Here is a 15,294-nt window from a genome sequence, read left to right as displayed (position 1 = left end):
TCATCTAAAAGGTCTGCCCAATATTCTGAACCCGCACTGTAGGCACGAGCCTGTCACATATTTTATGACGCTACAGTGATAAGGCATTCAAATGAACAGCACGTTAGCGTGTCTCGGCAACACTTTTCGTAATTCCAAAGAATATTATTCAACAGCTAAATACTACATATAATTTAAAAATTTTAGTAAAAAGAGTAATGGATATTTTGTCAGGAAAAGTATAATTGATCAATCTGCAGTTGATTGAGATATAGATTTAGTCAGAAACAGAGAGAGACAGAGAGCGAGAGAGTCAGGTAACATAAAACCGAGATAAGCCAAAGAGCGGATCTCCAAGCCCACGCGATCGTGCTGACCACCCACTGCAATTTCCGCCGCTCTGCCAATGCCGCTCTCAATTCTCAATTCTCCAATCTCCATTCTCCGCTCTCCTTAAATCTCCCCCCGAAATAAATACTCACGGCGCGCGAGTCGATTTGCGATGGCAATGCCAGGGGCTCGAAACAGTTTCGTCGCAGTTCTCCAACGGTACAGAGGTGCAATCGCTTAAATTTCGCAAAAAACAATCACTACCCAATTATTAAATAGTTGCTAACAAGGTGAGTACGCTGCTGACAGCAGTGAAAAATCAAGAACAAGGGCTAGAAATCGGGATTAATGGGTGAAGGTTAAGCTGAAGTTAAGACTTTGTGATTAAACGGTTTTCATTATTTATTGGTTTTGCTTACTGTTTAGAACCAGATTTACATACAAACGTATATTACCTGGAGATTGCGTATTACCAAAAACAAAAACCAGTTACCCCAAAACGCAGTTTACTTTACATATTTTTCGGTTCTCTCTTTCGACAGCGTACGTTGTCCGCTTGCCCTTGAATGGTTTAAGGTAACCAGTTATAAATCCGAGTTATATATCCCCAGACGTGAGTGGGATAAAATGCACTTGAGACCAAAAATACTCTCCATACATTCCTCAGTCTAAAAACTTCAATGAAATTCTTCTTCATGAAAAGCTTGTTGTCAAACAAGTGTTTTCCCATTTTCCTATCTTTCGATATATGTAAATTATGTCTCCCTCACTCTTATCACAAAACTTAGCGTTTAAATTAGATGCCAAGTCACAGAATGAGAAATCAAATAATCTTTGCTTTATTGTTTGCAAATTCATGATGAGCTCTGTGATCATACTGTTCAGATAAGGTACGTCTCATTAGCATATAACATTCCGGCTGAAACTCAAACTTAGTTATTATTTTCAAATCAATCATATTCAATTAGAAAACACTGGCCCTAATAATCCTCTTTTGATGGACAAACGATGGCTATTAGTTGCAATTTGCCAACCATTTCGTGACAGTTTGAACCAGAATAAGCAAATAGGTTACCAAAAAAAAAAAAAACACTTCTAATCGCATTTTCCGAAAGATAGGGCCAGCCGAACTCAATCGTGAGAATCGTAAATTATGGAAACGAGTTCAAGTGCAGATAAGGATACTTGTAGACCAGGCAGTGACCGCGTTTGAAGACCGCCTTTCCAAACATGAGTTGGCAAGATCGCCAGCATATCGCCGACATATACATATATTGATAAGGCTCGGGGGAAGTCTAAGGAACTCTAGGGACCCATAAACAAATATTTCACCGATAAACTACTATATAATAATAATTTTTATTTTGCTGGCCGGCAAATATTCATTCATTTGGGACATTGGAAGCAAAGTGCGTACGAAAAAGAGATTGTTGATTGACCTTCCCCGCAGCCACACTTAACCCTGTGAAAAAGGCTGTTTGCATTAAGTTTTCGTTTGGGTATCGTTTATTCACACACATAAATAATAATGCCCGTTCGCACATCATATATGACCCACAAATCGTTTCATAAATTGAGGCTAGGCGCTTCAATTCCGCACACAACTGTCCGGCTTTTAATGGAATCAAGAGTATGTGCACCTGATGACGTCCAAGCCAGAGATGAGCTGGGGTTGGGATTGGGATTTTGGGATTACATTAAGCGGGCTTCAGAAAAATTATTCATGAAGTTATGATGGCTAATTCAAAAAGGGCTTAATATAGCTTTTAAGTTTCTGTGAAAGTTAAGATCAATATTTTTTTTATATTTTATAGTATTTTCAACTTTTATAGAGAATTTTTCTAAATTTTATTAACACCCAACGAATGACCAACCTATAGCTTCTTTGCTTTACTTAGCATTATTTTTTAAAGCTTATATATTTTAAATCTGATCTCTCATTGTAATAGTTTGCACCATCTCTAGTTTTAGTCAAGCTGAGACTTTACATGTTTGTGGCACTCAATTTAGTTAAAAATATTTATTTATAGCTTGATAAATCTTTCAGCACCCTTCACGTGCACGTGTCGCAGTTAACTATTATAACTATTTAACTAGATAATTTCCTTGCAGCTCAAAAATGTTGCAATATCTTATAGTTGCCTTGGCACTTAGTGCCACCATCTGTTCGGCTGCTCAAACGGTAAGTTTTACGATGATAATTTAAAGCCTTAACTTTATAATTAAGATACTTTACATACTCTACGGTGCAGCGTAATATGCCCATTCAAGCTATAGCCTATCTGATCGGACCTGTGCAATCAGATAATAGCCAGGTCAAGGGCAACGTGACCTTTACCCAGAACGACTGCGGTCAGAATGTCCATGTGCGCGTCCAGCTGGAGGGTTTGAAGGAGGGAAAGCATGGCTTCCACATTCATGAGAAGGGAGATCTGACCAATGGATGCACCAGCATGGGTGCCCATTACAATCCTGATAAGGTAAGCTAAGGCTATTAAGCAAGGTTTAGAGAGAAATTTGGAAAACTAATAAAGGTTTGATGAATGTTTAGGTTGACCATGGTGGTCCCGATCACGAGGTGCGTCACGTTGGTGATCTGGGCAACCTAGAGGCCAACTCCTCGGGCATCATCGACATCACATACACGGATCCGGTGATCACTCTTACTGGCAAACTGGCAGTCATTGGCAGGGGAGTTGTTGTCCACGAATTGGAGGATGATCTGGGCCTGGGCAACCACACGGATTCCAAGAAGACTGGCAATGCAGGCGGTCGCATTGGTAAGTTATTAAATTAATATACATAATTATAGTTAAAATAATGTTTTTCCTATCTTACAGCCTGCGGTGTTATTGGCATCAAGTAAATATCCCATCCAACCCGACAGCCAAAGCTATATGCTGCTCGAATATTTTATGTGTAGTTGTGTAACTCCCAGGCGCAGTAACTAATGAAATGTTTTCCCAGTTTTTCCTGTTCTTCCACCCACCCATCCACACTCATACAACCCTACACGTTTTGGCTTACACATTTCCCTCAATTAACCGTCTCAGTTCACTGACTCACTCGATTTACCCTAACGTCTGTCCTGCCATTTGTTTGTGTGTAATAAAATCAACAAAAATTAACCGAAATCTAAGCTAAACATTGCCAGCATTTGTAGGTATGAGCCACTTGTATTTTACCAACTCATTCATGGCCTAAACAAACTGCCTCTCTTTGTGGGGTTGCTTCTGTGAGTGGGTGGGTATGACAAAGGGTTTCTTACCAATCCATTCGTACTAACATCATTAGCAGCCGAAAAATAAGATGGGGGATATTGGAATAACAGCTACCACTCGGAATCGGAATGGTTTTCTAACCCAGCTTAGGCCTCTGTCATCACTGTGAACTTACATTGTGTGTTTTCCAGTGTTCCATCTGTATCTGCACCTGCACCATCAACACCACGCCCTCAACCACTGTACTATGTGCCCCATGAGGAGCCACAAGATCATGTTGTCTATCCACTACAGCGCTATCCCTATCCATATCCATATCCATATCCCCATCCATACCCCTATCCGTACCCGTTTTCGCACCAATTGTATCTGTAAGAACGCGAGACTACTACCTGTTCGCCCGTTTCCACCTTTAATTGCAGCTCGGATGTGGACGAGTGGCCATGTCGCGATGGTGGCGCCGGCGCCCTACGCTATTCCTTCTCCATCCTGACCATAATCGTTGCCATCTTTATGGCCCGCAGCCTCGACTAACCTAACAACTGCACCTGCACGGATTTTGGATCGAATGAGAGCATGTGGCATGGGAGACTATTTGGTCATCGTAGAGATCTGCATCCCCAACTTACATACTAATCACAACACCATTGGTCAGTCACACACCCACAACATACCACCCAAGTAATTATAATACTCCAGCCACGACAACAGCATTATCCACCCGAAATAGTTAAATCTGAGGAACTAACTTAGCTACTTGTATTATGTTTGAGTTGATTGATAATAAAATTTGTTATTTGTATTTTGATCTTTTTTGGGTGGCACGTTCAAAATGATAACAAAAAGTGATTGAGATGAAAACATTTCAGATAGGGCTATCTTTTAAGTTTATAAGGAGATTAGACAAAAACATTTGGGGTTGTGATATTGGAGGGACCATAAAACTGATTCGTCATTGATATGTTTATATATTAAGATTGTTCAAGCATTTTGCATCTAATTTGATAAGATTAAACAATGAAAAAAAAAAGTGGAGTTTATAGCACATATAGGCAGGGAGTTACAAAGCTCCATTAAGTCTACTTTCAACCATCAATCTTAAAAAACCAATAAAAAATCTTAAAGACTTTAATTTCTACATCATATTAAATACAATAAAAAACATTACATAACACATATTTCACAATTCTACAACTCAAATCACTATATTCCAGTGAATTTCTTACCAAATAACTTATCACCCCAAGTTATCAGGAAAACTATAATTAGAAAAGGCCAATGGAAATCCTGAAAAAGACCGAATAACGTCACCAAAGTCTTTTATTATTCCTAACCTTTCACCCACCTTTATTCTCAAAGTAATTGGGGCATATAACTTTCCCTTACATTTGAGTGCTAAATTCCAGCTTAGGGCCACAATTTTCTTTAAATTGCGAAAGCCTTCAGAAAATGTTTGCCCTTCAATCATTCAAAGAACTGCAGTTCCCAGTGATTTCCTAATGGTCAAGCAACAGTTCTTTGGGTTTTTTATATTTGCAAGATTTCTTTAGGTAGATATGGCGAAAAAAAAAGCAAAGAATGGGTCAACTCAGTGGGATTCCAGTTACTAGAAGTTAGAGCCATAATTCCCGACACGCAACATTAACATCATCTACAAAAAATGGTGGCATACTTCTGGGCGTCTTTAATTATTTCGCACAGTCCCGACGAATTTGGATTTGTTTTGCAGAGAGAGAGAGAGCGAGAAAAGGAACTTTCTTTTTTGCCTTCGCACGAAAGCACGCAATTAATTTCGCCTTGGACCCGGTCGTGTTCCAAGTGCTAAGTGCTGAATTTTAAAGGCAAACACCACAGAGAGAGGACGTCGTGAGTTGGTGGGTGTTACGGCCAGTTGAATTTTTATGGTAATAAGTGCAATGACCCAGCCGGAAAACTGAAGGTGTAGCAATTGCGGGTGTAGTGAGGTAAGCCCCGGGCGACCCACAAAACGCAACCAAATGCTCCGCCGCCTTCGCTTTGGTCAAAGTTCTTTCGTATCGAATGTTGAATCAACGAAATAGGTTATAAAGCAATAAGCCATTCCGGGGAAGTTCCAGCCCCCCGATCCCTATTCCGATTCCCGTGCCTAATCATGCCTGGCCTGAATTCGAAACGGGCCTCCAAGACTTTCACTCGCTTTTACTTTTTGTGCTCCTCCTAACTTCCTAACTTGCCACCCCATTCCGTCGTAATCCGGATCCGTTGCCCGTGCCAACCAAAGAAAGTGGCCACAACATAACCGGACCCTTCTAAAGCCCGGCCAGACCGTTGCTCTGGTCAGTTCGTGGTCTAACTTCACTTCGGTCAGTCGCATCGGGCGATCGTCCAAGCTAACTAGCATCATCATCTCTCACCAAAGTGGTCCTAAATTTTGGATTAAAGTTTGATCGAAAGTTGAAATAAGTTTGGAACTTACTGAATTCCACAGAAAATGCGTTCTTGCGGTCCGAGTTTAATCAAATATGTCTTGTTTGCCTTTAATGTTCTGTTTGCGGTAAGTGAGATATAAAGAAAAGCTAATTAACTTAATTTTCTTCAGTTAAAGTAATGTTTAGTATGAAGTGAAACACGGAAATGATCTATGGCTTTAATATATAATATAATACCTTGATCTTGTAATTCTCTGATCATAAAATGAACTCTATTTAATCTTTTAAATCTCGACAATTTGAAGGAGATCTCATTTTAGTTAACAATTCTCAAAGTATTAGATTGGATTCATTATAAAACTAATATGCCAGACTTAACAGAATATCTTTTTAAATATCACAACATCGTTTCTTCCAACTTTCAACTTATGTAACTTTTTAAGAACTTGCTAAGAAACAACCATCAAATCTTAAGACTTAAATTCCATTATTAACCCCTTAAAGATGACCTTTAAATAACAACCCTTGCAAATATTTGTTACCCAGGAAATTAGATCAATCACATAGTAATTTTCATTTAATTCGCCATAATTAACGTCACTCGAAACCCCACAACTACACTGATGCATCGAGTCCTGTTTAGGTGCCTCATTTAGATAAGTATCGCTGGAAAATGGCATTCTCATTCTCATTTTATTGACTGCCCACATGGCCAGGAACGCGATTTGCTTGTAACGACATGCGAGATATATATGCGTGCTCCAAAGGACATGGTCAGCGAGTGTCCTTCGCATTGACAAAACTGAACTGAAACGGACAACTTTCAATGACGCCATGGACTTGAACATGGAAATTCCATTGACTGAGTGTCGTGAGTGATTTTTATCGTTCAATTAGAATAGGGAATGTAAATATACAACTCGATTAAGGACAATGATTGGGTGGCCAGCCATTAACTAAATGGTTTTCCCGGAAATATTGGAAGTCGATTAATCGATTAATCAGTTGAATCAAATTTCTTACAGATCTCTGGCCTGGGAATTCTTATAGCTGGTGCCGTTGTCCTAGCCGATGTTAATGAGTTTAATCACTTTGTGGAGGGTCGAGTCCTAGCTCCACCAATAGTTCTCATAGTCACGGGTCTGGTCATATTCCTGATTGCTTCCCTGGGATGTTTTGGAGCAATCAAAGAGTCGCCAACGTTGCTAATAACGGTTAGTTTTCTTTACCTATATATATCGTTTAACTAACTTGATTTACCTAAACAGTTCGCTGTCCTTCTGGCCGTTATTTTCATCGTGGAACTGGCCGTGGGCATTGCGGCCAGCGTTTTCAAAAAGGATCTCGAATCGATGGTGAAGAACTCACTACAGGAATCCATAAAGCGTTCCAACACCGAGGACACCATGGCCTGGGACAACATCCAAATGAAGTTGATGTGCTGTGGCGTTGATTCTCCAGCAGATTGGAGAACTTTGAGTGCAAATAAAACGCTGCCGGGCAGTTGTTGTCAGCCGCAGTTCATTGACACTAACGTGGGACATTGTCTGGAATCACCGGCACTGGGCAAGGACAAGTACTTCCAGGATGGCTGTGTCGGCAAGCTGAAGGATCGTATCGATAAGAACGCCATTATCCTGATCGGTGTGGGTATTGGCATTGCGTTTATTCAAATATTGGGCATCGTTCTGGCCTGCTATTTGGCCAACTCCATTCGACAGGAGAGGGCCAAGTAATACTCTTTGTAATCATCACATTAAGTCTATCTATATCTATATATTATTGATTACTGTTTAATTTTATGTAGTTGAAATTACTTTACCTTTGAATCAAGCCCCTGCTCAATTTACTTAACCCCAGAAAGGCAAATCGAGAGGAATGTGTATGGGAAAAGCGCAACAAACCATGTCAGTTTAAATCGTCATTAACCATCTTCATGAAATCTATAACTTATTTCTATGAAAACTCTCTTAAAATATGATTTCTTTGGTAACTAAATCTTAAAATTGTTTATGTGCTTTTCTTACTTATTAAACCTTCCTTTATCATTCTCATTTTGTATTCCATTTTTGTAAAAATTAAACCATAATGTTAAAACAAAATTTGAATAGTTAATAACCCTGCGTACACATGAGAAATTGTTGCTTTCTATTGTCCAATAAATATTAACCATCTTAGGTAACCATTTCGTTGTATTGCTAAATAAATATTAACCAACAATCTGGTTAGCAAATGAATTCCCAAAACTTAAATACTTTGGTGTCCATCTAATACGCTTTATTGTTATGGATCTACGTTGGATCTACGATTATATTGGCCAGGCTCAGCGTCCACTTAAGCTTGAGTCCCGCCAAAGAAATTCATAAGGATTTAATGGGGGGGAGGGTCCAGGGATTCGTGGTATTCATCTAGAACTACGAGTGGACGTCGATATGGTGTCTCAGCGTGGTGCGTTTGCGTTTTAACGAGTGCTCGACTACGGCTACATCCTCTAGGGAGCAAATGCAATTAAATGGTCACGTTCCAAGGTGTCTGGAACTTGGTTCTCTCTACTTGCTAATCTCTCTACTTGCTCTGGAGCAGAGCTTCCGAGAGACGTTCAATGGCCGTAACTGGTGGCTTACGGCCCTCCTTCTCGCCGCTCTCAAGGATGGCAGCTGCAGCGGCTGCTTCGGCAGCTTCGGCCTCTTCGAGGACTCGGGCCTCCTCTTGTTCCCGCTGCTTTTGGAAGTGCCTGAATTCCGTGGGCGTTAGCATGCCCCTCAATACCGTTTCATAGCTAACACTAACACCCTTGGCGCCCATCTTCTGATGCAATTTCCAGCACTCGCGCTCCTTCAGACTGCGCACATACACCGGATAGTTATGATCCGGCGGCGGCTGTTGCTCCTCACAGTTGGCCGCATTATTGTTGTTCTCCTTCTTGGCCTCGTCCGGCGACAAGGTGGCAGCTGGCAGCTCACCGCTTTCCTCCTTCTTCGTCTGCTGGTCCATCTTGGCCTGGATTTCGGTTAGGAAAATGGAAACAGGCGGTGCTGTGGGCGGTCGATTGGCTCGGATTCGGGCTGCTAATGGTGCTATCGATCCACGGCGTATCATGTGAGAGTACTCCTTGGAGGCCAATTGGAAGGTGGGCGGATAGCTGTCTTGAAACGAGACTGCCAAAAAGCTTTAGTTGGGTTTCAATTGGGGGTTAAAGTTCTCAGTTAAGAGAAAATAAAATCCTAAAGATAAGATTTCCGAACTGATCTGTAGACTTACCCGATTTACCCGTCTTCCTTAGCAGCGGAGCCCTTCGCTGCGTGGCGCCCGGCTGTTGTTTTTCCGGTCCACCAGCTGGTGGCGATGTTACTGCCACTGAACTATTGTCCTCCCGCTCGGAGTCACTGCCCTCGGAACTTAGTAGTGACACCAGGGTAATGACATCGGGAGCAACAACACTTCGTGCTCGATTCAATGTCTTTTTGGTGCCATTTCCTGCGGCCGAACCGGACGACGTGGTATCCCCAATGACATCTAGAGGCACGGATACACCACCAGCCACCGAGGACGAGGGTGTTCTCGTGAAGATTTTACGACGTCGCAGCTTCTGTTGGCTACGCTTGCTGGCTGCAATGACGCCCTTGCTGCTCTCGTCCAGTCCACGGACCGGAGCGGACATAGCACGCACCAGGGGCGGACGCCTCTGAACGGTCAGGGCCGGCGAGATGCTTAACTGTGGTGGGATATCTGACGTGTCCACCGGATGACTGCCCTCAATGTCGCTAATGTGGTCGGTCTCTACATCCACTTCCGTTTCCTGTTCCCTCTCGTTGGTCGCCCGAATGGTCTGCGACAGCACAATATTGAGATTAATGCGATTCTTGTCCGCCTTGGCGCTACTGCAAAAGGATAATGAAAGTTGTTAGGGTTAGGAAAGAGGGAAAACGAAATCGAAATGGAAATCGTAATGGAAATGGAAAGTTTCGAGTGACCTACTCCCGCCACCCGGCTAAATTTAAATCAAATTATTTGGCATTAGTTGCGGGGCAATTTATGCTGTTCTCGATTCGGAATCATGCAAGGCACAGAAATAGAAATTAACTTGGGTGTTGGATTTCGCCACCGCCAGTCAGCCAGCCAGCCCGTTGAAAAAGGAAACCATGTCAATTACCATGTTGGCAATTGGCGCCCAAAACACCGACAGAAGTGAAAGTGAGTCTATGAGTCTGAGGGTCATTGAACCGCCAACTAAACGCTATCAAGCCCTAAGTTTTTCCTTCTAGCTATTTAGCTATCTTGTCAGCGATTCCGAGGCAATGATCGACTTAAGTGTGCCGCCAGGCGATGGGCGGTGTTTATACGTGGGAGTCCCCGGTCTAGCATGGTCTATACTATATACTATATACACCTTCTCGAGCATGTCTAGCGTGTGTTATGCACTGGAACATAAAACTTTGGCATTTGATTTGGGCGTGAAGCATGCAAATTGCACACAGAACTTGACGCGACGCTGATATCGAAAGTGTCACTTTCGGCATATTTATATAGATGATATCGGGACTAGCATTACGATTGGAGCTATTGAGTTTATTACGTATATATATCCGTATGTATATATGTAGATATACAGTGAGTGGAATCCAATACGCACCCTTCCTGCTGGCACCAAGGTCAAACAAAGATACTACCGTATGGGTTTCCATAGGTGCGACAATCTACCAAATGGTGGATATTCAAATTCTAGTTTAGCCCATTAGACACTTTAGGGCTAAAACAAAAATCAATCTAAATTGCTTGAAAAATTTGAAAAGACTCCAACTTAATCTTTAGTCCTATATTAAATACTTACATCTTGGCCTCTGCCGGTTCAGCTTGTGTTGCCGTTTCCGGTTCCTGATCTTTTAGCAATGATGAAGTGGAAGACCAAGCCACCAGACTCTTATCCCTCAGCCTTAAGCCCTGCACCTGAGAGACTGTAATGCGGGGTGCAATCCTTGGTGTTACCTCCTCCACGGCCAAAGATGTCTGCCTGCCCACAGGATAAAGCTTCTGGCGGATATTCTCGATGGATCGGCCCACGGAGAGACCTCTGGATAGATAGCCCCTCTGCTGGGCAGAGAACCTAGCAGTGGGCTCGATGAAAGAATGCTGCTTGCGCACGGATAATGGTAGTTGATAACGGCCACCGGAAGTCAATGAGGATGAGTTCGTGGTGGACGGTGGAGCGTTCGTCGTCTGGTGGCGACGACGGCTGGCCACAGACAGCGACATGTTGAAAGTCAGTTTATCCTTGATATCCTTGATTAGCAACGGGTGACAATGAGTGGTTATGGAGTGGAATGGAGTTGGTTTCTGGAGTGGGCCACTGAGGAGTTAAGAGGTTCTCGGGCAGGCAGCGTTGCAAAGAGCCAGCGTTGCCTTACGTTTCAATTGCCAATCAATGTGGCACATCGAATGCAAATCAATTACGAAGTCATTAAGCCAAAGGCAATAACTTTGTCAACAAAGCAGACGGACTGAAATGGAAACCCAAGGGAAGCCATAAACCGTAAACCGTGAACCGTCACGAAAGCGAAAGCCACTTTGGGTATGTGATCCCTCTCTGGCCGAGATCGAGGTGGCTTCCACGTCCACTTGGCTCGAATGCCATGCACCGACTGCGTTTTGTGAATGAAGAATTTCGGACTCCGAACCGGAATCGGTACTTTTTTCTTTCCTTTTTTCCGTTTGCAAGGAGGGGTTCGTTTATGTTGCCAACAAACAATCAACAAAATCGCAACGTTGGCAAGGAATCGCCTGTTATGCTGGCTCTGGCTCTCTTTGGAGTTCGGTTGTTTGTTCCATTTCCTGCTCACACCCACACGTCAGACAACCATCCACAGAACTACACTGAAAGAAAAGTATATTCATTTTCTAGCATTATTTTAAACAGATTCCATATGAGTGGTAAAACTGTAATTTGTAACTTTTAACTATGGAAAACTATCATTAAAGTTTATCATATTTACTAAAATTTTGTTCAGTGCACCCATCTATCCACCTGCCAGCTACGGATTCCTGTCTCCCGCCCCTCCCCAAGACACGTGCAATTTCGGTGGGTCTGGCAAGTTTTCGACTCCGACTCAATGAACCCGCACGAACTTTTGTTTTCATTTGCGAGCCACCCACCCGGACGCCTCGTAATCGAAAGGATTACAGCATTTTTGGCAATATGCAAATCCGGCCATGAATGAATGAATTTTGGCAAAAGAATATAAACAAAACGAAGTAGTAAGAGGAGAAATGCGTACAAGTCGCTCAATGTCAAGTCGAAATGTTAGATGCAAATTCAGTTGTTTGCCGCACACAGGCGGGCATAAGTATCTGTATCTGTATCTGTATCTCGGATTCGGATGGGATGGCAAGTGAAAAACTTTCACATTTGTGACAATTTCAAATTCATCAAAGACATGCAAAGTTCGTTGGAAAAGTTCCGTGCGCGGTGGCAATCAAAGGAAAGTAACGAACATAACGTTGAACGGAGCCGAGCCCGAGGCAAACACAAACACAAAATGGCATAAAAATCCAAAAAAGCAAGAAACCAAATCAAGCCCACTTCAAGGTCACAGGCACATCAACCAAACATATGTACGGCCTGCTAGCCAAAGTATTTATACGAAAGTATCCGATTTTCTGATTGCCAATAAAATGTACTTAAAACAAAGCTGAAAGGCCAATTCGATTCGGATGATGGGAATGGGCACGGGCATTAATCATTCCCAGCTCAAAAGTCAATATTTATGACTTGACTTTGATAAGACAGAGCTACGATTTTTTTTGTACTCGACTGTTTGTCTGACTTTTGCAATTCAAAATCAATTACAATCGAAATGCAGTAAATATTTGATAGATTCTTTGCCAAATACGAAGCGGTACCGTTGAAAAACTGTCAGACAAAAACTTATTTTAATTAGAAGAAGCGTCGATATCGAATTACTGTAACTGGAACGGCCTGTGTATAGGTTGATGTTGGTATAACTTTAAAAACAAATGCATTGATTCAACCGAAATTTCGAAAAGAATGGCTCAATGCAGAGCACTATTCGATTTTAAATAAGAAACAATGTTTTTAGATTAATAATAATATATTTTATTGTTTGTTTTTACTCATTATCATCGCCGGCTTGACAAATAAAATGCTGGAAATGAAAACAGCCCCTATCAAACATTAATTCATTAATAAGAACACAGTGTTCGTCGTCATTAGTTGGCTGATCCACACCCCAGTTTATATAGTTTGCTTTATTTCCAGAAGTGGAGGACACGTAAGTGTTTGTATCAGCCAGATCGTTGATGTCTATCCAGAAGTCAGCTGAAGATGGGAGTTTGTCCGTGATGGCGTTCAGCTCGTCATCATTTTGGATGCTCGCTAGGTGTCCTCCTATTCGACGACAGTATTCTCCAGCGGCAAACCAATTCATTTTTTTAATTTGTTCAATATAATAAAAGCCTGTACCGATCTTCTGAAAGATCTTTGGGATTTCTTTCGCTTTTTTAGCCGGTGCTAACATCAAGTTAGATATAGTCTGTTGCTGGGCAGCCAGTTGTTTTTCAACAGTGTCCAACCTTTGTCGTAATTCTTCTTGATTCAAATCGCTGCCGTTGGACCCTGGTCCATGATGTGAGGAAATGTGATCCAGGACAGGCCATAGAGATCGAAAGCAAAATGCACCGCACTGGGTAACTAGATCTTCAACCTTACATTCGGAGATCATACTATTTGAGGCCAGTAGAAAACAGAAGAGAACGACTGCAGTTCGTAGCATTTTGGAAATTGTGCGAACAGTATGATTAAACACGACGCGGTCAAGTTTTAAGAGATTTTTCAACTAATCTCGCCTGGCTCTGAAAGGCCTATTTTATACCTTTCTTGGTACCTACGAACCTTTATTATCAATTCATATGAACTGAGATAGCCCCGCTTCCTCCTATAAAATTGATAATTATCAAATGAATTTGCAGTCCAGACTTAGCATTATCAGTCGCGACATTTAATAAAATAATTATAATTTTAAATGTACTTTTGTTTCTATATTTATTTTTAATAATATTTTGGTAATGTATGTATAAGCCTTTTAAACTAATTCTAATTTTTTGATAACAGTGTTGAACCTTAAACTCATTTATATTATGTCAATTTTGTATTTAATGGTTATAAATCATCATAAATCATAGATAATCCTAATTCAAGTATTGCTTTTGGCAAACTAACACAAAATAACATAAAGAATTTTTATAATTGGTTTTATTTGTTGTTGGATATAAAAAGGATTATTTTCTACTGGTTTCTTATTCAAATTTTTATTTGTTTTTAGCATTTTTATACTTGAAATTTTTGACTAACTTAGGCAATTTCAACTTTTTTTAGCTATTTATAGCTATTATCTGGCTAACGATTGTAACCATCCCTGGCGGGGTCCAGTGTGACCATTAACCGCGAACGACGTCGGTAATTTTCGGAGCTGTCAAGTGACGTATGGTGCTGTCGTGGCGTTCAGAGTCGTTTCAGAGAGAAAGAAAGTGCCAGGCCGACGAGTTAGATAGCTGATAAGTTCCATTTCATCTATTGATTCCTCAATAAAAACCACCTTAAAACCCGATCAAGATGTCCCATCAACTGTTTGCCATTTGCCTGATTGCCGCAGTCTGCGCGTCTGGAGTCTATGGAAGCTGCAAGGCCACCGTGAGCTCTTTCAGCACACAGGATGCCACCATTCTGACCCAGCTGGCCCATGTGGGTGAGTTCTCGCTGCAGTGCAGTGGATCGGCTCCTGCCAGTCTATTCGCCGAGTTCCCTTGCGGCAAGGTGGTTCCAGTGGCCAAAGTGGGCGACGACAAGTACCAGGTGAGCTTAGTGTACTTCACTACATATTTTGTATGTATAAAACTTGTACCGTACTAGGTGAGCTGGGTGGAGGACATCAAGCAGGGCAGCAGCGGCAATGTTCAGCTGCGTCTCTTTGACGAGGATGGCTATGCCAATGTGCGCAAGGCCCAGCGTGATGGCGACAAGGTTTCCTCCGTAAAATCTCTGCTCGACATTTCCGTGCCCACCAAGAGCGCCTACAAGGGTCCATGGATTAAGGCCGAGCTGTTAGCCGCTTTCTTGGTAGGTGGATTTGCCTACTTTGCCTTCACCACCAAGGGCAAGGTGCAGTCCTAAGAGCAGATGCCATCGTCATCGATTCCTTGAATGAAATTCATTCGCACTAAAATCATGTAGCATCAAATTGGCCGGGTCCCAGAGATTTTTCCACATTTTGTACACCTAAGCATCGGATCACCCGCCGCCCAAGAATAAACAGATCGAAAAACCAAACGATAGAAGCTATTTG

At 41.9% G+C, this 15,294-nt stretch overlaps 5 protein-coding genes across 7 annotated transcripts; 3 read left to right on the top strand and 2 right to left on the bottom strand.

Annotated features, from left to right (window-relative positions):
• Window positions 1–492: 492 nt before the first annotated feature.
• Window positions 493–4,332, top strand: LOC108106719 (extracellular superoxide dismutase [Cu-Zn]). 2 transcript variants are annotated; one of them, XM_017213954.1, is made up of 6 exons: window positions 493–599; window positions 2,422–2,491; window positions 2,562–2,789; window positions 2,861–3,089; window positions 3,150–3,171; window positions 3,953–4,332. In XM_017213954.1, the coding sequence occupies exons 2-6, from the start codon at window positions 2,429–2,431 to the stop codon at window positions 4,062–4,064; spliced, it is 654 nt and encodes a 217-aa protein (XP_017069443.1). In that variant the 5' UTR covers window positions 493–599; window positions 2,422–2,428; the 3' UTR covers window positions 4,065–4,332. The 2 variants fall into 2 exon arrangements, with proteins under 2 accessions (XP_017069443.1, XP_017069441.1); XM_017213952.1 differs by having other exon boundaries at window positions 3,722–4,068.
• A 1,531-nt stretch (window positions 4,333–5,863) lies between these two features.
• On the top strand, window positions 5,864–8,126 carry LOC108106790 (CD63 antigen). Its single transcript, XM_017214035.2, has 3 exons — window positions 5,864–6,063; window positions 6,964–7,152; window positions 7,207–8,126. Exons 1-3 carry the CDS (start codon window positions 6,001–6,003, stop codon window positions 7,672–7,674), a joined length of 720 nt encoding a protein of 239 aa, XP_017069524.1. The 5' UTR covers window positions 5,864–6,000; the 3' UTR covers window positions 7,675–8,126.
• An 85-nt stretch (window positions 8,127–8,211) lies between these two features.
• LOC108106789 lies at window positions 8,212–11,563 on the bottom strand. Of its 2 annotated transcripts, none has more exons than XM_017214033.1 (3): window positions 10,770–11,563; window positions 9,200–9,819; window positions 8,212–9,084 (listed from the first exon to the last, which is right to left on the bottom strand). In XM_017214033.1, exons 1-3 carry the CDS (start codon window positions 11,189–11,191, stop codon window positions 8,504–8,506), a joined length of 1,623 nt encoding a protein of 540 aa, XP_017069522.1. In that variant the 5' UTR covers window positions 11,192–11,563; the 3' UTR covers window positions 8,212–8,503. The 2 variants fall into 2 exon arrangements, with proteins under 2 accessions (XP_017069522.1, XP_017069521.1); XM_017214032.1 differs by having other exon boundaries at window positions 8,213–9,096.
• A 1,462-nt stretch (window positions 11,564–13,025) lies between these two features.
• On the bottom strand, window positions 13,026–13,773 carry LOC108106287 (C-type lectin 37Db). The gene has a single exon (XM_017213253.1). The coding sequence runs from the start codon at window positions 13,723–13,725 to the stop codon at window positions 13,063–13,065; it is 663 nt and encodes a 220-aa protein (XP_017068742.1). The 5' UTR covers window positions 13,726–13,773; the 3' UTR covers window positions 13,026–13,062.
• Window positions 13,774–14,420: 647 nt separating this feature from the next.
• On the top strand, window positions 14,421–15,278 carry LOC108106630 (translocon-associated protein subunit delta). Its single transcript, XM_017213832.2, has 2 exons — window positions 14,421–14,804; window positions 14,862–15,278. Exons 1-2 carry the CDS (start codon window positions 14,565–14,567, stop codon window positions 15,120–15,122), a joined length of 501 nt encoding a protein of 166 aa, XP_017069321.1. The 5' UTR covers window positions 14,421–14,564; the 3' UTR covers window positions 15,123–15,278.
• The last annotated feature ends 16 nt before the right edge of the window (window positions 15,279–15,294 follow it).

The sequence above is a fragment of the Drosophila eugracilis genome, unplaced genomic scaffold (genome assembly GCF_018153835.1).
Source record: "Drosophila eugracilis isolate 14026-0451.02 unplaced genomic scaffold, ASM1815383v1 contig_90, whole genome shotgun sequence".
Classification (NCBI taxonomy): domain Eukaryota; kingdom Metazoa; phylum Arthropoda; class Insecta; order Diptera; family Drosophilidae; genus Drosophila; species Drosophila eugracilis.
Note: the sequence above shows the minus strand (reverse complement) of the source record. Positions and strands in the feature narration are given on the sequence as shown.